This window comes from Stegastes partitus, unplaced genomic scaffold (genome assembly GCF_000690725.1).
Source record: "Stegastes partitus isolate 25-593 unplaced genomic scaffold, Stegastes_partitus-1.0.2 Scaffold371, whole genome shotgun sequence".
Classification (NCBI taxonomy): Eukaryota; Metazoa; Chordata; class Actinopteri; family Pomacentridae; genus Stegastes; species Stegastes partitus.
Window position 1 is genome coordinate 367114 of NW_007578102.1, and position 24686 is coordinate 391799.

At 41.6% G+C, this 24686-nt stretch overlaps 2 protein-coding genes across 2 annotated transcripts in view; both read right to left on the reverse strand.

The window, feature by feature from the left end:
* Positions 1-842: 842 nt before the first annotated feature.
* On the reverse strand, positions 843-23885 carry LOC103359431 (occludin). Its single transcript, XM_008284766.1, has 10 exons — positions 23874-23885; positions 18749-18985; positions 14285-14861; positions 12381-12572; positions 11405-11572; positions 6734-6897; positions 4100-4318; positions 3309-3480; positions 2454-2495; positions 843-2251 (listed from the first exon to the last, which is right to left on the reverse strand). Exons 3-10 carry the CDS (start codon positions 14840-14842, stop codon positions 2153-2155), a joined length of 1614 nt encoding a protein of 537 aa, XP_008282988.1. The 5' UTR covers positions 14843-14861; positions 18749-18985; positions 23874-23885; the 3' UTR covers positions 843-2152.
* The window catches only part of LOC103359437 (casein kinase I isoform gamma-2), a 58792-nt gene continuing 49187 nt past the window's right edge, over positions 15082-24686 (reverse strand). The window contains exon 15 of the mRNA XM_008284774.1: positions 15082-15126. Coding sequence (XP_008282996.1) covers positions 15082-15126 — 45 coding nt within the window. The remainder of the gene's footprint in view (positions 15127-24686) is intronic.

The window sequence follows — 24686 nt, forward strand, 5'->3', positions numbered from 1 at the left end:
TGTCCAGGTGAACCTGCCTTCACCCTGAGTCAGCTGGGATAGACTCCAGCACCCCATGACCCTAGTGAGGATTAAGGTGTAGAGATGATGGATGGATGGAAGTTTATACACACTGTTGCCCCAAAACTTGTGCACAAAGGAAATGAAGGTTGTACTCACCCTCCTCAGTGGGCCTCCGTCTCCTCTTAATGCCTCCATTCTCACGTGTGAACAGCTGGAAGAACCACCAAACATCTGCAGCAGTTATCAGCGCGGGACTGTTTATAACTTATTTAAACAAATGTGTGAGACCAGCGTGAGAAAGTTCACAAGTGTTTGTCTCAAAGTTCTCCCGGAGTCACAAAAATCTTCCGAAGACTGTGTGCGTCTTCCCTCGTTACCTGTTGCAGGAACTCATCCTTGCTTTTAAAGTCAATGCTTCAGTCCAACATTATTTTGCACACAGAACACTGTTCAGCGTACCGTTTTATAATAGCTGCTAGTTACAGTAATTTCAGGATCAAAAGGACGTTGAGACTTTGCAGCTGGTGGCACATTAAAACATTTTTCACTCATCTTAAATAAATGCTGCTTTCTCTGTGTAAAGTTAAACTTGCGTGATGATACAGAGCTGTAACAGCGACATCAAGCATACACAGTAAATAATGTGGATTTGGGACTCAGCAAATTGCAGGTTAGTGTCATCACTTACCAGCAGAGGGCAGCAGCAGCTTGTATCAGCCTCACTGGGATTGTCTGCTGATCATTCCTGAGAAAGTCTTCCTGCTCCCCCTGCTGGACGCTCGTTGTAGCCGCACAGAGCAGCAAAATGCCTCCGAATCAAGAAGCGAGCAGTAAAATACCACTTTTAGAGAATTAGAAATGTTTATTACTTACTGAATTCAATACCTTTTAGACAACATAATTTATGGAAGTATACAGTTACAAAAAATGGTCTTTTATAATAGCATCAGAGAAAATAAATTCTTACAAAAATAAATGGCTCGCAAACGGTTTGTAAAATGACAAAAATGTTCTTCATAAAAATACAAACGCAAGACAAATCAAAAGTGTGTCTGAACAGTTTTAAAATGTACAGGAGATCGTAGCTCTTTACACATGAAGCGGATTAATACAAAATCACAGCCGATTTAATTGGCAACGAATCAAAACATGAGATTAGTTTAGCTTATAGACAGTGAGACAGACACGTTGAGGAGTGCACATGATAAAAAATATAAAAACAGTTTGGCTAACTTTTACCAATTTGCATAGCATGAGAACGTTTTAATCTGACTAACAAACACGTCACTATGAATCTAAAGCTCTAACAGTCATACTGTGAATGTGTTCTTGGCATGTAGCATGAACAGGATTCATTAAAAACATATGTACAACACAACAAGGTCACACGTATCTCATTGGCCAGTTTGTCCCCCTTTTTTTTTTGGTCTCACCGCATCTGTGACGATCAGCATAAAAATCTCACCAAAAACCAGTACGATAGAAAAATACACAGTGTCACCGGAGAGCAGTTAACTTCACGGACATTTATGGTCGTTATAAACACAAGTAAGAAAAGCTCAGCTAAAGTTCATTTGTGACAAAGATAACATCATGCCAAGGGTTAAAGAAACTGCGTATCTGCTCCCAGCAACCTGTCTCAGCCGTTACTACGTCGTCTACAATACTGCTCTTTATCTGCGGCGATAAAACAAAGAAAAGTTGGCAATCTGCGGAGCAAACAGAACCGCAGAGAGTACAGCGTTATCACAGGGGACTGCAGATCAGGTGACTTTCAAACAATCTTTCTCCCACCACACCCTCTGATCTTCACATGTGGCTGCACACTGCAAACACTGAGCTGGACCCTTATAGAAACGGCAGCGTTTGCTCTGGAGGAGCTACAGCTGAGGGTCCTGCTTTAGTTTTTAAAAGTGGTGACGATATGTGTAAGTGATCAGAGGATGAAAGAAAACGTCTAAACTATTAGTAATGTACAGTATGTTCCCTGTGTGTGTGTGTGTGTGTGTGTCTGTAGTGTGTCTGCAGTGTGTATGTGTGTTTCCTACAACTTTGGTCTCAGCATGTCACAGAGTCTTTGTTCTGGAGTGTGTCTGTGAGCGTCTGCTGTGTCGACCACAGAGCAGAGAGTCAGGGCTCGGTGGCTTCTTCAGTGTTTCTTGTCGTAGTCCTTCACCATGCGTTTGATGTGGAACAGTTTGTGCCTCAATCGGCGGCACTCTCTCTTCTTAGACTGGTAGTTTGGTGTCTACACAGGACAGAGAGCAGAGAGGGGCCATTTAACACAACTACAGCAGTCATACAACGTCTGGGGGGACAGATGGTGTGAGAGGTAATGTAGACAGAAAACTATATATATTTAAAGAACGCCACAACAAAGAAATCAGGTGACATCTCGTAGCTGCTGTAGACTGATGCTGCCTTAAATGACCAAAGAAATATGTCCTCACCTGCTTCAGATCCTTCAGCTGATTATATTCCTCTGCTACAGTCTGAAACAGAACGAGGGGAAAACACTGGGTAAGACTGACGGGCTCTTTGGCTTTTCTGTTTAACATCTGATCAATTATCTCTTGAGAAAACACTGAGTTCTGTCTTATGTAACGAGTCTCCTTGTGTCTATCTGAGTCACTGTCATTAGGGAGCGTGTCACATCGTGTAGATAAGGAGGGAAAGGACGAAAAGCTCCTGAGATTTGAGTTATCAGGCTAAAGACAGCCTGTTTCACTTGAGTCAGACATGTTGGTTATGTGATATGGTGGAACGAACCAGAGCTGTGACATCCAATAATATTACATCATCACCGGAAGGTATCTGTGTGCGTTTCACTCTTATTTGAGGGTTTTCTGTTCTTCTTTCTGAGCACAAAATCACAATCATTTCCTTCAACATGTCTGTAGAGGTGACTGTGCATCAGGGCAGAGCAGCTTTTTAATACGAAACACTTCATATTGTTTTTGCTTTGGTAATCTATGTGGAGTTCTTGCTCTGAACTCCCAAAACGCTCAAGAAAACATACAAGTAAAGTGTGTGACAAAGAGAAAAGCTGCATCGCCCCTATTTGACTAAATACAGACAGACACAATAACAACATTTTAATAGGTTTGGTCTCAAATTTGCTGTTTAATGTGGAATCTTATATTTCTGTATATTCCTTTGTGACATTTTGTCCCTTCAGTGTTTAAACCAAACACAAGAATTTCTTGGTTTATTCGTGTATCTCCATCCACTGTGTGAGCTACACTTTGCCGTCTCCACCAGCTTTGCTTTGCTATGCATGACTTTTAGAGGTGACTTTATCTGACCTGGTATTTGGCTGAGGTCTCATCCAGTGTGTCCAGCTGCCGGCTCAGTTTGTTCAACTGATCGTTTATGTCGTCCATCTCGGCACAGAGGCGTTTGTACTCTCGCAGATCAGCATCAAACTCTCTCTTATAGCTGTGACGCTGAGCATCTGAAGTTATGTCCGGGTACATGCTGGAGGAAAAGAGTGAAAACTTCAGCACTAGTCAACTTGCATCTGTCAGACCTGAACATGACGTCTTACAATCTTCACCAAGCTGAACAAGTTTAAGCCCAGTGACACAATACAGGAGGTTTGTGGGTTCAATAACGCTGAGATCTGATGTTTATGGAAGTGTGGCTGAATACAGCTGGATAAGAGCAGCGTCTCCACACTGACTACCGTTATTTGTACCTTTGTCCCAGTTCTCTCAGTGTGCCTGAGCACAACTCATGAGAACTGGCATGCCTCAGAGGATTAACTACTCTCCTGGACAGAATGAGGAATATACAGCCTGTGGCCTTTTCCAAGCTTTGTTTTTGAAGCATCCATTACCTTACTGTTCTTTACTTACAAGGTTCAAATCAAACAATGTTCTAGCTGCATTGTCCTGTACACCAAGCTGCCGTCACGTGAGCTGGGTTTTCTGAGCTTACAGTTATTAATTCATATCAGAGAATCTAGGTCTGGTCTTGAGGGAGCCACGGTATTTGACTGCAATCTACATTCTGAGTTCTTGGCTAATGACATTTTCATTTCTAATCCAGACAATATGCGAGCAGCTCAGCACAGTCATGGACGGTCAGCTCTTACTTGTCCCATTCTTCTTCGTCCAGTTCGTTGCCCGTCTCTCCTCCTGTGGTGTACTCTGTTTCGTACTGAGACTCGTCCAGCTCTGGGTTTCGTCTGCGCCTCTTGCCCCTGTTGGCGGAAGGTTTGCGGCCTCCACCCGTCTCCTCTGAGGGGCTGGAGCTGGTGGCGCCACTGCGGGAAACCATTTCTGATGGTCGGCTGGTTGCTCTCTCAGAGTACCTGTGTGACACGAGAAGCACAGCTTAGTCAACTGGATTACACTGGGAGCCCTGGAGAGTTGATTATGATGAGTTTAAAAGCTTTGCAATCTGGTTTGAACAATCTGCCTTTTCTACAAAAGTTCACCGTTTCGGTTATTTCACAGGAGACATTTGTTGGTTTTAGAAAACATGAGGACACATCACTGAAAACATCACCAACATCTGGATTGTAACGTGGTGATAGTTTAGACGTTGTTGATCCATACTGCCAGCACAGTCACGTGAAGAACTACACCTACAAAGTCCTGGTTATTGATCAACTTTTGCACATTATGTTGCTGGAAAAAGCAACCAACACAAAGACTGTAACTGTGGTTGAAAAACAATTAGCTGTTCTGAGGTGTGTGAATCTTTGCATTGTAAAGCTCAGATACTAAAAAAAAGGGAACTGTCACTGCAAAAAGAATTATTTACCAAGACCTGCTGTGTAAACTAGTGAGCTTTAGAGACACTGGTCAGCCATGTATTTCCACTTGCTGTAAGTTTTTTGTATGCTTGCTGAAGCTTCATGTCAGTGGTACAGCGTCAATATTTCTGCTGCTTTAAATTCAGCAAAAATACATTTCATCAAACTGCACGACAGAATGTGTATTTATATATGAAACCCTACTGACCTCCGATTTAATACAAATAAACTAGGAGTGAACACAGAATAGCATTCAAGCTGGAATACAAGCCCCACTGTGACCAAAATAACATCAGTAACTTATTACTGATGTGGCCCAGACAGACGGCAGATGGACGCAGGTAGACGCTTTGAACCACTAATGATTGCTCACAGCCTACAATCTGATTCTGTGCCATATGAAGGTCCTCAGCGACCACAGAGCAGGTACAGCCCTGTAATAACACATGTGGGGAAACACGCTCAATTTTGTAGGTTTGCAGGGATTTGTAGAGGAATCCAAATCCAGTGGCACAGATATTACAAGTTCTTACAAAAGGCTGAATTATGTCAACAAGCGAGCAAACTGCAGGTCTTCAGGCGAACATTCTTCTGTTTATGAGAGCCTCTGTTTACTTAGCGAGAGAGGAAATCGTTATATTCTGTACTTTGAACCAACTCAAAATCCATCTTGTGTGTTCAGTTGTATATTTTGAGTCTGCACTAAGGCCTTTCTGAATATATTGTAGACATAAGATGCTTTTTTTAAGTAATGGAGATGTTAGGAAACTGTCTAAAGAAGTGTATGTGGCTGTTTCTTTTTTAAAGTTATTCTTTTGGCCTTTATTAGTTAGGATAGTCAAAGGAGAGACAGGGAATTGGGCGAGTGGGTTGCAGCAAAGGGCCATGAGCAGGATTTGAACCCATGGCTGCTGCATCGGGGACTACAGCCCCTGCTCTTGGGTCGCCAGCTCAACCAGGTGAGCTGAAGCGACGGCCCGTGACCGTTTTTCTAATCACACACATTGCAGTCGTGTAGGAACTAAAACAAACAAAAATAAGGTGCTTCAGAAACAGTTCCCAGATTCGATGAAAAGCAAACACGTAAGTTCGTAAACATCCTGCCTTTTCTCCTCCTCAGAGAATTCAATGAACACAAGGAAAAAAAAACACACAAAAAAACTTAATCCAGCGACGGCTCAAAGGTCACACGCACTGTTCTCTTGTGTGGGTAGGGCAATATGTTTTCATGGGCTTTAAAACGGACTGGTGATTAGATATTGCTTGTGTGAGTCACATGTTTTGAAGCTGATTCATTTTGGGCCTTGCTTTATAGAACACAAATGGTGCAGCTACTTTCAAAAAATCAGTTTTCTGCTTGTGGATTTTCCACATATCTCTCCAAGTAGAAGGAAGCTGACAAGAATATAGTAATAATATATGATAGTAACATAAGAATGATTTTTAAAAAAAGCAAAAACTAATCCTGTATCTTTGTGCCAGTTAGCTCCTAATATATAAATATATGTCAAAAGATTGTGACAAACATTTTTATTATGATGGGTTTTTTTTCTCTTCCTGTCTAACAACGAAGTGTTTTGATGACTAATCCAATCAAACGTGATTTAGGGCAACTGCATGACCTCGCTGATAGAGCTAACAGAGTGGTATCATCGCTTCCTCCTCGCTGTGATTTAAGAACGTGTTTAGAGACATTCCATCAAAATAAATGTGCTTCATGGGACTGTGGGTTCAAACGGGGCTGAGAACACTGACCTACCTGGGAGAGACTGGGAAAAGTGGATTATTTGCATGAAACAAAACGAATAAATTTCAGTAATTGCAAAGATATAGAATAAGCGGAAAAGAAGATGTATGTATGTACATGTACATTTGTGACGACTGTTTCTTCAAAGTTGTGTTGTATGTGGCCTCATTTTGCTGTAATATCTTCCAAACAGAAAAGGGTCTGAGAAAACAGCCACTTACTCGTTGTTGCCGTAGGCGTCCTCGTTGTAGGAGCTGCTGTCCACCTTGGCTGGGGGGTAGGAGATGACACTGTTAGCCGAGGCGTTGAGCAGCCCGCCTCCCTTCTCTGACACCAGCAGGGTAGGGGCATCCTGAACGCTGCGGCTTTCCTCCACATTGTTCACCTACAGCAGGCAGGAAAAAACAAAAGGAACACGCTCAGCAAATACAAACAAACAAGTGAAACGCTCACAAAGACCAGATCACCCCACAGGCTCATTTTCCGACTATTATCCTGTTTAAGAAACCATTACTCTTCTGGTTTTCCTATGTTGAACGAACACATTATATAATCTATTGGCACTTTTATACTCTTCTATCAACATCAGTCTGAGCAACAGTTTTAAAACATTTACGTGAAAAGGCATACTGGGCAGCAGTAGCCTGGAGAATCGGCTTCTAAAGGAGACAAGAGACAGACACTAAAGTATGATAATTAGTGCTTAAAGTTTGAGTGAGCAGTCGGGCATGAAATTGGACATCACAATCCAGCCACTCAATCAAATGAGGGGTTCGGTTCCCAGTGCTTGAAAAGGTCGAGAGAACAAAAACAAAGAGGGGCTATGGGTTAATTATAAAAAACAAACTAACCCTGAATAGAATGAATCGCTGTTGTTACTGTAATTTAATACCGTTGATGGTTCCTTGTCTACAGGAAGTTTGCCTGTATTTTGAGCCTGTTTCTGATAACCTTACAACCTAAAATCATACAGCAAGTCATTACATACACACAAAGTAACGGACAATGATTCCAGCTTTGCTTTCATTTCTTTCTACTGTCTAATGTCTTGGTGAACACCTGGAACGGATCTGCTCCTCCTTTCTGTCTCCAAACAACAGGAGTCCCCCATGTAAAACATTTACTTTAATCTGTATCGCCGAGTCCTTCCTGTGAGGTCAGAGAGTCAGCTTGATAGAATTCTTCACAACGAAGGCCTCAGGCTTGGTCTCTGCCTCGTCCCACAAGTTTATCAATGATTAGACGCCTTTCAGAGGACCTCTACACAAAGTGGTGTGTCTAAAATTGAAGAGGTTCCTATTTTTTCTGTCACCTGGAAGGTTAGCCCAGCTTTATGTTAGCAAAAACTGGGCTACTTTGCAAGAACTTACTACGTAGAAAATGACTACTTGTTTACTACTTACTTACTCTAGTAGTTATATAAACTCTCCTGCTTTCTAGGGTGGTACCTTACAGCACAATTCCCTAAATTCCTCCCAGTGTGGAGGCAGAAGCAAACATCAGCACGGCCCCCAAAAAACAATAATCATGATGGGTGGAGTGCTGAGCTGGGGGAGAGCTGCCCTTCTTGCAGCTGCAGGAGAATCCTGTTTGAAGAGAGTAGTTCATGGAAGAATCCCAACAATGCCCTCTCAGTGTGCAGCACAGCGGCTACTGGGCTGTGAGCAGAGTATGTAAGCACAGTAAGAATGCCTGAGAGTCCTGGACCTGGTGAAGCAAAGCCAGCAGGCCAAGATGGAGAGACATGTAAAAGGCTCTGAGACAAGGGTAGATGTGATAAAAGGAGCAGCAGAGCGGTGGCGATGAAACGTCGTCATGACGCAGCGAGGCAGGAATCAAGGACGAGGCGACAAAGAAAAACTGAATCCCAGTTCAAGTGAAAAAGAAAATACATTTCCTGTATTTAAGTTGTCCAGTATCTCCTTGACAAACTACAAAACACCATTAATCACAGACATACCAAAGATTACAATGCTTGAGCTGCAAAACTAGTTTTTACATGAAGTTATATCAGCAGCAGTAATGCTGTGAATGTTGCAGTGAACACTGACTGAGCTCACATTGAAATTAAATTATTTTAAAGAATCCTTATTTCAAATCCCAGGAAACAAACTTTCATTAATATTTGTCACCTCTGATGTTTTAACAAGCTGCATAAACTAAACTGAGAGTCTGCAGCGTCTGTAACGACAGCAGCAGCCACCACATGAGACCAACTGCAGCTGAGCAGGAATCCAGAGTTTACCTGGAACTCGTCTTACCTCTAAATGCCTGGTTTAAAAAGAAAGAACCCAAGAGTTCTGAAGTTATTTTACAATTCTTTTTGTTTAGGACTACATAGCCAATAAACAGCTGAATTTATTTTGTGAACAAAAAAATCACAACATCAATGGTGTGTTGGATCTTTTTCTACCAGATGTTTTGCTCATTTATGTGGCAGAAATAATTCTTTGCTCTCTATAGCTGTCCTACATTTTTTACTATACTGTTATATCAATTGGTTATGTCCATGTTCGGCCACGTGTAATCACGTTGTACTGCTGCGTCAAACCACATCCACTCATTGTTTGCATGTTTTAATCTACGAAGCCAGTTCAGGATGCTTTCACTCTCCATCTGTGCAGCACTTCAGTGGTTCCAGCACACAGACAGCCCAGCAGAAACCAGCTCCGGTGACCTCATGCAGCAGACACAATGCAGCCCCCCTGGGCGAGCTGAATGCAGCCTGTGTGTGAGGTCATCAGAGCGAGCCAGGCCTCCCCGAGCTCGGCAACAGAGATGGGTCCAAACTCAAACCAACCACAGCCACTGACTATCAGTGGCCCAGTGTTTAAATTAACCAGACCAGCCTGATGACTCATTTTGTGGCACAGATATGCAGGTAGGGCACCAACAAAGGAGATACACTCCTGCAGTATGGAAGCTGAAACTGAGGAAATGAGGACAGATGGAACCAAAGACATAAAGATAAAATATGTGTGTTGGGCATAGTGCAGTCAGTATCACTAAATGATAAGGGTACACTTTGACTGACACAGTTTTGTATAGAACACAGTCTTCAGGCAGCAGAATCAAGTGTTACGCCATCTGCATGCTGTAGTTTCTGTTTGAAACTATGTTAGCATATGTTTTAAACTATGAATAAATAATTGTTTGTCAGCAATGATCATCAAATCGTCTAAGATTCATCTTTATCAAAAACTCTTTGCTTTTTTCCCAAACTTGTGAAACACTAAACATGCATCTGGTACAGCAGCATGTCAATGAAAAACGTTTAAGCTGAGAGGTACTGCCGACTTCATTACTGTACCTCCGATGTGTCTGATGACATCAGTGAGCATGGCTCCATTATCAGACACTAGTGCTAGTCATAGGATTCAGTTTGAGCGTGTCTCATTTACTCTGCTCGGCCTGTGCGCCTCTGTGTGCATGATGCCATGCTCGAAGCAACCTCTCTGAAAAACAAACAGCTCTATATAATCCAATATAACAACACGTCTGTTAAGTGCTTTTTTTTCTGGTATTTTCAGTCTTTGAAAGAGATCCACTGTTACACAAGAACATTTTCTCGAAACTTTACAGATTTATGACAGCACATAAACAATAAGCACACTCTGTAAATACCTTTGGTTTATAAGGTTCACCACATTGAAAATAAGTTAAAGCGATGTGGGGATTTGAGGGTACGTGGTAAGCTAGCAGTATTTAGTCATGTTACATTATTGTTTTATTTATTTATCATTTAAGTTTAGTTATTTATTTAAAGACACTTTGCTCTATGTTGCTTTATATCAATTTCTTACATCTCTCACTTCAGGTTTGTACGTACTGTATTTACTCTATCTGCTTTTAATGATTTCTGGTCTTGACATTGTTTGTACGGACACAGAATGTGGCCAGTTGTTATTTGGGTGGATGCACCATTGGGTGTAGGTACTACAGCGAACAGAAATAAAATATTCTATAAATGTTCTATGTATGTTACCACACTGTTACTCTTTGTGATTCACTGCATGAAACAGGCATCATTTGAAACGTGTCACGTCAAGTCAATTATCAACTCACATCACAGCGAACAGTCCTGTATAAGGGGCATGTTGTTGACATTTAAACAGCTTGAAGGCAGGCTCTCCAGAAACCACCTGGCTGCTCACTATCTTCTCAGGTGGTTAATGATTACTCAGAGTGAAACCAGGTCGTAGCCCATGAGCAAACAATCACTGGCCGCTATCAGCCCTGACCCTGAACAAAGTGACTCAGTCAGAGGAAACTGTTTTACGGTAGCATGACTGCTTCCCAACTGGATCCTATAAACGAATAAATGTCTCTATATGAAGTTCCTCTTGGACTTTCAACTTATAAAGACGAGCAATGAAAACACAAGACTCATGCATTCAGCATTACAAAGTCTCTCTGGACATGCAGCGAAGTTAGATGTTAAAAATAGCAGAACAGGTGACAGACCGACCGCAGGAATGTGCAAAGCTCAGCTCGGCTATTTACTGCACCTGCATCACCACAATTGCCCACCTGTTATGTACCTGATGACTACCTGAGCAGTCAGACGACTACATCACCGATGACCTACCAGCTCGCTGACTTTACATGGAATGTAATGAACATTGGTGGAAAACAAGATTCCATTTGGTGGCTGAATTCTCTACGCAGAAAAACCACTGAAGCTGAGCATTTAATCATCTAATAAAATCTGTCATTGTACTCCATCCGTAGGCTGGATTTAAACTCTGTGTGATCCTATTCATTTGACTGCAAGCTGTGCATGCAAAACCTCCAGGTCAGCCGGGGTCAAAATGTGATGCTGTTTTTTTTGTTTTTAATCCCATGTAAACCCAGTCTTATTAAACTGTGTCTACCGTCCTGCTGTCTCTTACCCATTCCTCGACATCTCTGCCCTCTGAGGCCTTCCCACCAACGAGAGGCTCCTCCCAGTAGATGTTGGGTTTTCCGTAGCGCCAGATCTTCCCTCTTGTTTTGTGTGCAAAAAAAGCAGCAACACAAAAGGCAATGACAACCAGGAATCCACACGCCATGGCGATTCCCTGAAAAAGCAAGAACATGAGCATGAAATGTGGCGAATTGTCAAGGAGACAAGCTCTGAGATAAAGTCGGTACATGAAGCACACAAATACACATCTGTGGAATGATTACGAGAAATACACCACAGTTTGTATGTAAGTGCAGCAAATGCTTCCTGAAACACATCACAAAACAAAATGGGACAGACAATATGACAAGCTAGAATATATTATGTGTCTGTAGTTTAATGCCGAGATCTCCAACTCCCATCTTTGTGAGCTACTGTCCTGCAGGTTTGAGACGTTTCTGTACTGCAACACACCTGACTCACATTAATGGCTCCTTAATAGACTTGTGTAGAACTTGACAACAAGCTGTTGGAGATCCATTCATTTGAGTCAGGTGTGTTGCAGCACGGAAACCTCTAAAACCTGCAGGACAATAGCACATGAGGAACGGAGCTGGAGATCCCTGGTCTAACGTTTTGTCTAATGTTGCACAAACTTCTAAAACACGTAAGACACTAATAACTGTACAATCATTGTAGCTGTGAATCAATACCAAATAAGCCACATCAGTAATTTGACAGGAAACATATCATATATGACATTTAACAGAATGTCAAATATTTTCTTTCAGCAGTTTTGAAACTGTCAGGATCTTATGTTTTCTTTTTGTCTAATCTACACAGCAGACATGTTGGTTTTATAATTGTTGTTAATGGGGACTCACTACTTTTGGGGGCCTTCACCACTCATCCAGATATACATGAAATAACACTGGAAACTGAACAAATCCAACAATTCCACACCAACAAAGAAAGCTACAGACCTCCTGTGGGTCCACAAAGCAGTAATGGTACAGGTACTGGTTGTACATGGGGAAGCCTCCCACTCCTCCCATCTGGGAGTAGTGGGTCTGGTAGAGGCTCTGGCACATCATGAGCATTGGATTGTACATCATACTGGAGGAGCTCTGGGCCATTGGGTTCACACCGACAATGTAGACGATGCTTATGATGCCCTGAAAAAGACGCAGAATTAGTACAATGGCACACAGGTATATTCATATTTATAACTAAAACATCTGTTAGTTGATCACAGAAAGAGATCTGCAGAAGTACTCCTGAAAATCCAATTCAAATATGACTAAGAACACACCACCAGATATACATTCAGCACTAATCACACTGTACTGAACATACTGTAAGGGCAAAGGGTACGTTACAAGAAGGAGACAACTTCTACACCGGGCTAACAAACCTCTAATGCCTCTCAGTGTTCTCTAATCTGCCTCATTGGAGCTTAACAATTAGCTGGAATCAGACAAACACAGCAACATTTTATGGGCGCTTGGAGTCACAAAACTTTCTGTCTGGAATCTAACAACAGTTATTGAAAATAAAAGAAGCTCTAATACCACTGCAGGCTCGAGCAAAATCTGGTTTAGCCTATTTTTCTGAGATAATTAAAGATGTAAAAAGCAACAGAGAACTAAAGACTGAAACATGAGATTACAGTCAACTTATAGAAAGTTGGTATGACTAAAACTCTCTTTTAATATTCGATATCAGTGAACTCTCCATCCCCAGTCTGCAAGAAAACTGGATTACATTTTCATTTATATGAATATACATATATGCTCAGCAGTGTAAACATGCTGCTGTGATCTGAGATGTGTACGAGCACGTGTCTTAACCAGCTCAGCCAGTAGACCACTGGGATCTGAGATAAACAGAGTCCTGCTTCACATTATGCTTCTGGCATTTAGGGTTTTCTAAAACATGCACATTTAAATGCCGCTCATAACAGAGACAGGCGTTCACAGTTTGGGTTGGTAGCTGGGATGTGAGATGAGAACCACAAAATATTTGAGAGGTTTCTGTATGGCTTCTCAGACTATTGAAAATGTACAATAATATTTGGTGTTTTCTAAATGCTGGTGAGGTGGAAGCCTTGTGTGTGTAACAAGAAAATAAAACAAAAAGTTGAAATGTACACATTAGGTAGTCAATGAGTAACTGCATACAAGTGCAGGTGAGTATTTTAGAAATCATGTCATACAGAAACTTCTCATTCTGGACATTTTGCTCCTCTCATCAGCTCTGTGGCCTTTATACTGACTCGAGGTAACAGAACCACTCCCTTGCCAAAACTGCTTCCGTGTTTTATTATCGCCATACAGCTAAAAGAAATTTAGATTCATGACAATACACATAAATCACTGCTGCAAAGACATTAAAGCTTGAATTTAAGTTCATTTTCTAGCTTACCTGAGTCACACATAACACGCACACAGATTGTTTGAGTTTGTAATATATGTATATTAGCTGCATTACATTCGCGTTTTGCTGCTGAAGTCAAATATTTTGTGGTTCCCATCTCACATCCCAACTAACTCCAGGCAATAAAACACAAACTCTAGAAACTGGTGGACTGGAAATCGAGGTCTCGCTCCACACACCTTCTGAGGGGGCGTGTCTTTAGCGGCCGCACTTTGTACTTCAGACTATTGTGTTTTCTGTAATATTTGCATTACTGATCCATTGTCACATGTTATGACAAGCTATTAAAGCACAATCTTATACACACAGCACGGCAAAAACACATCTTAACAAAACTGTGGGATTCAACAGGAAATGTTGCGCGACTATTTGCACATTTGACCAACAGTATTGATGAAATACGTACAGCGAAACAACATAAATGTGGAACTGAAATGCAAATGAGTATTACCTGCAGGACAGCCATGATGATACTGGTTATCAGCAGAGCCAGAAAGAACTTCCTGGTGCGAACTATGGGGGTTTTCGAGAAACTGGCAATGAAGAAGGCCAGCGCTCCTATAAAGTTAATGGCTGCCATGGAAATCATGGCAGTTTTGGCCGAGTAAGGAGAAATGTAGGAGCCGGAGCCGTAGTAGTTTCCATAGCTACCGTAACCACCATAACCTGCGCCATAGCTGCCTCCGCTGTATCCGCTGCCGTAGCCCATACCGGAGCCGTAGTAGCCCGTTCCCATGCCGTATCCATACTGCATGTCCCACATGAGGGTGGAGGCCACACAGGCAAAGATGGCCACACACAGCACTATCACTGTGGCCATCATGGCCTTGATGATCCCAGGAGGTGAACGCCATTTGTAGAAGTGCTGCGGCTTCTCCTCAATGTAGTAGGATCCTGGTGGAGGTGGGTAGGCGTTGTAGTCACTCTGAGGGCCATGGAAGCTGCCTGGAGGGCCAAAGCCATTGTTGGATGGAGGGCTGTAGACCGGTGGACTGTCGTAATCAAACATCACTCAAAGATATCCAGAACTGTAAAAAGAAACACCAAAACAAAAAGAGTCTGTGGATAACGGAGAGACCAACGTGTCCTGTACCAGCTTGGAAGAACTGTCCAGCTCTGTTTCTCAGCAGCACTGATATGAGTAATGCTGCATGGACAGATATGGGAAAGTTAGGCGTGACTGTCTTTGGTAATGACGCTTAGTAACAGGACAGCGTAAATGTTTTACCATTTCTAAGGGAGTGTGATTTATGAGGGTACAGCTTGGAGTTGTTTGTGCCATTTTCTCTTTCTGTCAGGTTGAATAACTGAGCTTCACTGAGACCAGAATATTTCTCAATTATGTCACAAATTAGACCACACATCTGCTTTCCTACGTTAGCAAAAATGACAGCCGATAAAGGAATGGCCTTAGCTTTGAGGTCTGTGAACCAGCTAAGTCAGAATCAGCGTGGAGATGTCGGCACCAGGACAGGGAGTGCAGCCAAACAACAATACTTTCCTTTTTGCCTCTTCGCAGGCTGTAGGAGTCTCTCTCCTGCCCCCACAATTTCCAGACTTTGAACATTTTACATCCCGCCATTCAGCTAAAAATGTTGTTTTCTGCTACAAATCTTACAGAGAGGGACATGCGAGGCCACAGTGTATGTGACTGAACAATGCCCATTCTTCAACCCTGAGCTCTACGGGGAGAGTGTGGGCTACATGTAAACATGATGGAGTTACTGTTAAAGACAGAACAATAACAATCAGATTTCTGCTTTTGTCTTTCTTTGATTTTACTTCCAACTGTTCTCTCCATCTTGCGTGAATACAATGCTCAGCGCAACATGCTGTTATACATGCAACAGACTACATCACATCATCTGCTGAAACACCACAACAATTCAAAAAATGTTTTTGCTATTGACTGATTTAAGTTTTTGGGTTTTGTCTCTAAAATATCAGAACATAGAGAAAAAAAAGTCTTAAAATTATTCCACTGATAACTGACCAAAAACTGAAGATACTGAATTTAAAAAAGAATCACTTCCAGGTTGAAGCATTCTCTTGAGAACTAATTTGAAACCATTTCGATTATCAATTCACTATTAAATCTTTGTTTTTTTTAAAGCCACACATTGCGTAGTTCAAGTCCGCCATGTCTTTGTCTAACAGTGTTATTTTCCATAAGACGATTAAACAAAAGACATTTGAATATGTCACCTCGACTCTTGGAAAGTGTGACAGTGACACTTTTCTACCGTTTACTGAGAACTTTATTTATTTATTACCGAGGATTCTATGCACGGTGCCGTTTCACTGAACTCTGCAGCACCACGGTTCTGATTTTAATCACATTTATGTGCGGCGCCCATTCTGGCATCGAGGTGGGATTGTGAAGGAGTCAGCGGCCATTCAGAATTTAAGACACACAGACAGAGATACAGTCTTTGGCGCTGCCCACAGTCTAATAACTCTCCTGTCTTTATGGGACTCGGGCACACACAGCGGCTGAGGTCTCGCCTCAGAGCCTCCGTCCCAGACACCTTCCCATTACACCCACCCTCAAGCCTCCATGTCCTTCATCCCCCTTACAATTGCCCTGTCCCTCAACTCTCTTCCCCCTTCACTCCGTCCCTCCATAACTCCTTGCCTTTGTTTTGGGAGCAGGAGGGGCAAAAGTCAAGGCTGCTCGTCACAGGAACAGTGTTGCCATGGCGCCAGGGTAAAGGAAAAAAAAAGAAGAAAGAAAAGTGGGGCACTGTCCAGGGAGGATCAAACAAGGGCTCCTCTGTCCTGAGTGGAGCGAGGCAGACAGGAGGCAGAAAGAGGGGAGGACAGGTGGATGGGCTGGTGCTGCACAACAGTTTCAGGTGTCCTGGACTGTTGATCAACAGGCTGCCCGCTAGTTTATTTCCTGCCGCAGCATTTGATTCTATCAATTACTGGCAGGAAATCATCTGAGGCTCAAGGTCCTTCCAAGAAATTAAATTAAACTGAGTCACCGCACACAACTGTGACTTTTACCCTGAAAGACTTGAAAGCATTGTTAAATATTCCACTATTCAGGCTCAAACACTGGGTTTTTCCTAATCTATTAAAGTCGGTTTTAAAGTGAGCATTTAACTGTAGCACTAATCTTTGTTATGCAGAAATCACCAGAGCAGTTTAGAAATGATAAGCTGAAGTAAAAAATCATTCATGAAGAAAGAAAACTTTTATCAAAATAAGTCTTTGATGTTTGTTCTTTCCTTAATCTTATATTAAACTGAATATATGTGAGTTTTGGACGGTCAGGCACAACAAAACATCTGATCGCATTTAGGAGAAAAGTACAACGAGCATTTTCCACAGTTTGTTTAAATGCTACAGACCCAAGTATTACAAATAGTGAAACAAAATTTAATTAGCAATATATATGTTGATGATCTTCAGTTTCAGTCAAAGACTTAGCACATGGATAAGAAGGACTGTTGTGGCCCATAAAAAGTGGTGACTTATTTTGAGCATTTGTTCCTTAAGAGGAGACCCTTCGTTTAACAGCAAACTGCCTGAATACAGAGTAGTGCACTTTTTACTCCTGTCATATAGCAGCAGTACTAGGAGTGGCATTAGCAACAGTGGTAGTAGCAGTAGTAGTAGTAGTAGTAGTAGTAGTAGTAGTAGTAGTGGTAGTAGTAGTGGTAGTATAGTGGTGTTTGTCTCACACATCTCGTTTTTGAGCCGAGCAGAAAGCACAGTGTTTGGACCACAGTCACAGGTCAGGTCATACACCCACCAGCAGCACGCTGGGCTCCACTGCAACACAGAGACTCTATCATCTGCTGCTGATGATGGAATTCCAGTTATACAGTCACATGTCTTACATCTGTCAAAAACAATTAGGCCCCTGCCCGATGTGGGCCGGGACCCACTGGCATACGCACAGGGGTCGGCCAAGACTTCCTGCCCAAAAACAACCCACTGAAAAATCTCCTGGACCAGGAAAACACAAAACCATAGGCTGACAGGCAAATATTCTCAGTATGTTAAACTAACGCACAACAAACTGAGAATGTGTGAAGTTTATGTTGGAGAGCCGTGTGGGGCTGTAGAGCAGGAACAGTCAGCAGGTGAAATGATGAAGATAGAAGTTAGCTGTGGCTGTTTGATCCGCTCAAGACGAAACCACAAACTGCAGATCACCAAAAACTGACCCCTTTAATAAACACAGGCGTTGAACAGCATTAAATAGGTAATGAAGTGGCACCTAAGTGTAATTAATCTGCATTTACACCAGCTGTTAGTCTGTAGTCCAAAAACAAAGAATCAGCACTTACAGGTGACATGATAGTCAGTCAACACCACTGTACATAAGCCACTCAGTGTTTTTCTAACTATAGAAGTGCCACATACACATGAGTCACACTTATAGATGATGTAGTGTGTGTTTAACTGCTTCACTTGTGTTTACATACATCATCTGAGAGCACACACATTTCACACCTCCACCAGAAACACCACAGTGACGGCGGGCTGTGATTATTAACCATCAGGCTGCTGTTGATGCTTTACATTTATTGTAATTAACAATTAATTAATTAATTCAACAGGGTTTTATGCTTTATGTAAAGGTTACAGAGGTTCTGGGGATTTTTCCTCCTGTGGTTTTGGCTGTGTTGTCCCAGCAGACTTCTGATAAAAGTCGTTTATGTCTGTATGATGAAGAGTGAAGCTAACGGTGAGATGCTGCTAGCTAGTGACCGCCCGGGGAGCCACCTGTCCAAGTTACTACTCTAACGGTAACTTACACATAAATGAGACGCTTTTAGTCATAACAACGACTTGAAACAACTTCATAACAATATTAATGCAAGTTCAGCTCAGTATTTTATCGGAAAAGCTTGACAATGTGCCGTTAAAGGCGCCTTCATGCACCTTACGGCTCTCTTACCTGAGGATCGCTGCGGGGGAATAAAACTTGACCAAAGGTCCGTGTTTCCTGTCACAACTCTCCTTCCTCTCAAAGTTGGAGGCGGTTTAGGGACTCCGTCAGAATATCACCGTGTTTCTGAGCTGGTGTTCGAGTGAGCCTCTTTGTCTGAGGCTGACTTTGAGAGTGTTTTTCTGGGTTTTGCAGCAGCTCGTCCCGGAGCGGACTCTCTCACACAACGGTCCCTCTCAACAAGCGCTTTGTCCCGCCTGTCCGCGGTGATCCGGCCGCCGCAGCACACCGCCGCCGAGCCACCGACAGAGGTCAGGCTTTCTGTCCTCGTACCGGGCAGAGGCGTCGTAAGAAAGACACGATTCAGCTAAAATCAGTTAACAGTTACATTTTGTGCAGAAGTGATAAGACACGTAGTGGTAAACAGTAGATAGCCAGTAAGTTAAAACTAGCATCGCAAACATGATCTTCCGCAAGGAAATATAGTTCTTAAACCGCAGGTAAGAGAAGTTGAACTGAGACCACAAGACTCTTAATATTTAACCCTGTGCAGGACTTCTGGGCTCTTTTGGACCCCAGGCCATTTGGTTTAGGTGACAGGTGTTGTTTTTTTTGAAGATTTTTTTTGTTAACATAAAAAGAGGGACATTTGTCTTGCATTTGGAACCAAAAATAACTTATCAGGAAAAATACAATACAAGACAAAAATAACACAAAATAAACACAATATAAAAGTCGATAATGAACACCTACAAATATTTTGCACATTTTCTTACTTGGGATCCAATGGACCCCAAAAGACCTTCTAGGTGTGGCACCATGAAAGTCCTGAACAGAGTTAAAGGTGAAAAAATGTGACAGAAAAGAGTTTTTCAAGAAGCCAGGAGAGAGAATTACAGCTAAAACTCTCTGCTGGTTAAATGGACCAAACATGTTGCTGTATTGTTTAAAGTATAAATGTTTTTCTACGGTCTGAAACTTGCATTCAAAGATGAATCAGTCCCATCTTTTTTCTATTTTTGGTCATGTCATACAGAGTAATGATGTAAAGGATGTCTGGCCTTATTCTGTTTGTTTGTTTGTTTGTTTTTGTCAAGAAATCTTGATGTCAACAAGTACTCTTTATTATTCAGTTCCTCTTTAATTAAGTTGGATGTTTTTACAAAGGATGCATGTTCTACAATCTGTCAAATTTAATGAGAAATCCCTTTAAATGACTCATTTTGGGGCGTACGGTCACTTTTCAAGGCTTGTTAAATTCATTTAAAGGCTCACACAACTAATATCACTGACGATATTTTAATCAAAGTAACTTGTTTACTTATTTCTGCATTCTTAAAATATTTATTTATTTATTTATTTGATTGATTCATTTACTGTTATTTTGCTGAGCCGTTCTCTTGCTCTCAGTGGTTCAAAATCCTGCTTTTGTTTCTCTCTCGTCTGTTATTTTTTATTTACGTTGTAATTTGTCATTTTTTGCTTTATGTATGACACCTTTTGCATTCCTTCATATCAGGACACTGTACATCCTTCTGTTTAGAGTCAGCAGCTCTATCAAGCAAGGACTTTTTTGCCAGAACTAGATCTACTTTCTTAAATAAATTTTCAAAATAAATAAATAAATAGACTGCACAGAAACAAATAAAAGTTAAATCAGACTGATATCATCAGCACATAGACGTAACAATGTCAAATCAAAGCTTAGGACTGAAACACAAACTTTTGGTTAAATTGCAGCAAACCAAGGCCTCAATAAAAAGGAATCAGGACACACATGATGGTTTAACTGTGGTCAGATTTTTATCTTCATTGCAAGAACAACTTGATTCATCTTAGTGCTCAGTGAGTTAGTTGATTATTGTACTTAGATCCTTAAAATGTTCACGTTATTTCCTCAGTGCACACATCTTGTTGTTAAACTGTAAAGCTGCCTGATGCAGATTAATCTAATGTGAAGGGACACACGTGATCGAAAAGCTCACAGAAGACCAGTAAGCACCAATGACTCAAACTTTAGGATCATATAGGTGTGTGTTATAGCATTTGCAGAAACAGACAGATGTTCAGAACAGACAAAATGTGGAACACAACGTCTGAACATCACATGATTTTAAGCTGGACAGGAACATGACAGGAACTATTACCGTTAGCAAACGATATTGAGAGTTTTTTTTTTTCTCTGGAAATCTCAGGACTCAGTCTGTCGTTACTTCAGCGTTTTGTTCTCTGTTTATACAAGCAATCAACCGATGTTTGGCTTTTTGGAACATTAGTTTTTTACATCGCATATGATCATAGCAGGCAAACAAATAGTGAGGAAAGTGTTAACTGTCTGAAACACACACACACACACACACACACACACACACACACACACACACACACACAGAGTCAAGTTCACCCAGTTCACTTCCTTGGATCGGCGCCACAGTTGCTGCCAGGTCAAGTAAAATCTTTGGCTTTCACAGCACAGAGCAGAGGTGGAAAACAACGTTTTGTTTCTTTGGTTTCAATCATTTTAAACCTTCAGTGAGTCAAACGAAGAATGAAAACTACACATGAAGCATTCACAGTTTACCTCCACTGCCTAACGCTGTACGACTTTATGAAATACTTTTATATGTAGCATCCACAAGCTGGTGTGTTTTTAAATGCTTAAATATCTAAATGACGAGGAGAATTGTAAGCTCAGTCCCCAGTTATATGTGTGTAATACAGGACAACTCTCAGCTTCAGCAGCTCCTCCAGGAGAGCAGTGTAGTTACACACTCATGCACTAGATGGCAGCATGGCTTCATAATCTCTACAATTAACAGAATTCTTTTAAAAAGTCTCAACTGTCTAAATGTATTCATATGGTAATGAGCCTCATGGAGCTTAAATGCAGTGCATCCAGCTGATGTTTTCATTGTGTGCTTGAGCATAAAACAGCAAAAACAAAAAAAGAACTTAAATCTGAAACACCTGATCCTGACCTCATGATGGAGGTGATCAAACCCCTGAAGCAGTTTTTCTTTGCATATGAGACACTATCACCGACTGCAGTGTAGAGTTTGGACACTAATTGTTCCGCGTTCTGATTGGCCAGATGAGGATGGTGAACAGGCAAAGTGCTGCGACCACGGCAACGCCCCCGGTTACCGTAGCCATGACGTCACGATAAAACCAAGCTGGGCAGCATGGGTCTGTGCTGTGGAGGAGAAAAGAAAAAGGGGACAACCTGTGTTAAAGAGCAGCGGTGGTAGAAACGTGAAAGGTCAAATGTGAGCAGTAAAAGGAGAAAACGGCATTTAAACAGGCAGAAGTTAAAGGAAAAGGCTGTGATCACTCCGTGTGTTTCTTATTGTCGACAAATTGGACCAAAGGTTAGTTTATCTGCCTGCTGGTGTCACTGGCATCCAGCTGCCTTGGAGGTCAGCTGGATGGAGGAAGGAAATGACTCAAGTGTCAATGAATAGCAAAATACAGGAATAAATAAATAAATAAATACAACTGCAAACTGAAAACTTATTCAATTAACCTACTTACATCCAATTACGTGCATGTTTGCAAATAAAGCAAGTATATTATTTTCTGATTTAGATAAATTATTTAAGTTGCAAACATTGTTTTAGCTGTTATTTTATTTTATGGTTGTTTTGGTTGGGTTGACATCGTAATGTTGGTTATTGTGTTACCTTAATATTGTGTATAATTTGAACTCATCCATCCATTCACACCTACAAACAATTTACAATCACCAATTGACCTCAGCATGTTTCTGAACTGTGGGAGGAAGCCGGACAACCCAGAGAGAACCCACGCTGCACGGGGAGAACATGGAGACTCCATGCAGAAAGATCCCGGGTGTCCTCACCAGACATTTTTTTTTCTTTTTGCCATTTCAAAAGCTTGTGCTCATAATTATGGTAATAAAGTAAATTACACTTAAAATTACTTTTAGGTAATGTGGTAATACTCCTGGGACCAACTTAATCTCAGTGTTTTCTAGTATTTTTGAGTATTCAACATAAAAACTTGTTTCAATCATTAAGTCGGTGGTAATTTATGATACCATTGATTGTAGAGGAAACGTTAATTCCCCTAAATCAGTGCAGTTTTAAACACAATAAAGTAAACTAAAGTTAAACACAATTTCATGACAAGTTGTCACAACTCAAAAAGATGATTCATTTATAGTCTTTATTCTGTTGAGCTTTATGGTTGTTGTTTAGAGAGCAGCTCATCTCACAGATGCTCCATCAGTTCGGGGTCTGAGTCGACACTTGGAGCTCTTTGTCAGGTTTCTTGGTCTCTCCTCAGCAGTTTCTGCATTGTGGTTGGTCCGTTATCCTCCCCAGGGTGAGCTTGGTCTGCATTTTTTTTTTTTAAAGCTGCTGGCCACTGTAGCTTTTGGCAAACATTAATCAAGCAGGAGTAAATAGTACATTTGCTGGAAACTGTTTTCAGCAGTCAGTGCATGTGACCCTGACTCAGAATAAAGTACAGGACACAGAATAAGACACGGCCGGCTCTGACCACACGAGCATTCAGTGATGACAAGAGAATAAATAGTCGCCCTTAACTTCAAAGGCAGTGGCTTCAACCTGTGAAACCGATCGTCCAGGTTGTAAATACAACAACTCCATTTGTCTGTTTTTGGTGTTGGAACTGGCTGGACTGGTTCTACAGGTGATGTTTGACGTGTCACAGGAGGGACAGAACAGATGTGTTAATGATGGCTGTATTCTGTTGTTGTGCACGCTGGTTCACTGTCATGGCTTACTAGGACATTGTTTGGGCTTTTCCGTCTGTGACGAGGTACACGTTTGCCGTCCAAAGGCTCTGGTCTGCTTCGTTAGCTAGTGAAGGAACGGTCAGTGAGCTGATCAGACCCAGCTGCCCTGCCTGTGTGGTACAGAAGCACAGTTTTCTGCTCTCCTGGAGAGTCACAGTGCTGGGTGGGCATTTCAAGGGTTTTCTGAGTTGACTTGTCTCTTTTGCATATCGTGCATAAAGCCAAGGGACGCTTTAGTTAAAATTTAACCCTATTCAAGGTGTTTGGGGTCTTTTGGACCCCAGGCCATTTGGAGCCAAAGACCTTCTACATATGGCAACATGAAAATCCTGAACAGGGTTGAAGGTACAGGACTCAGCATCAGACTGACTGGATAACATCCAGCATCTCAGACCAAAACAGATGGGCACATCGGCCAGACTTCTCCTCTCAGTTCACTTTCATTTACAACCAAAGATGTGTAAATGTGAGCCACCAATCCAGTCCAATGAATCACGGAGAAACCGACACACAAAGACTGGAGCAGACATCACAGAGGAAAGCTACACAAACAGACTCACCCTGAGCTAAAATATGCACATAAAGCAGCTAAAGTAGCGCTTGTTTTAACAGACAGAACGTCACTGTCTGTCTCTTTATAAAGCAGGATGAGCAACAGTTTCAAAGGGAAGAACTTAAAAACATGTGACCGGACCTGCTACCAGAACTCTGAAGCTCTGATTATAAAACCCACAGACGAAGTTCATTCTCTGCACCATGACGCCACGATGGCTCCACACAACAGACAGCAGCTTCCTGCTATTTAACATTTTGCATATTGCACCTTTAAAGTTGTGTGTTTTAAATGTTTACTGAGATTTTGGGCTAACTGAATGTGCAGGATTGTGGCTATATGAAGGTACATTTTCATCTGGTTTAGTGACAGTAGCTGCTCCACAGAGCTGTTTAATCTCATCTAATAATGATATTAAAGCAGCAGAGTTATATTTCTGATGTGGAACAGAGATTTAAAACCAAGTCTTTGTTCTTTCTTGAAAATGCCCCAGAAACATTACAATCCAAGAAATCTGAACAGACATTTTTATCTTTAATTCTGTTTTTGTGTAAAACGGCTTTTTTGACTCTTCAGGCCTCTCTTAAAGCAGAAAACAGTGTTTTAAACTGAAC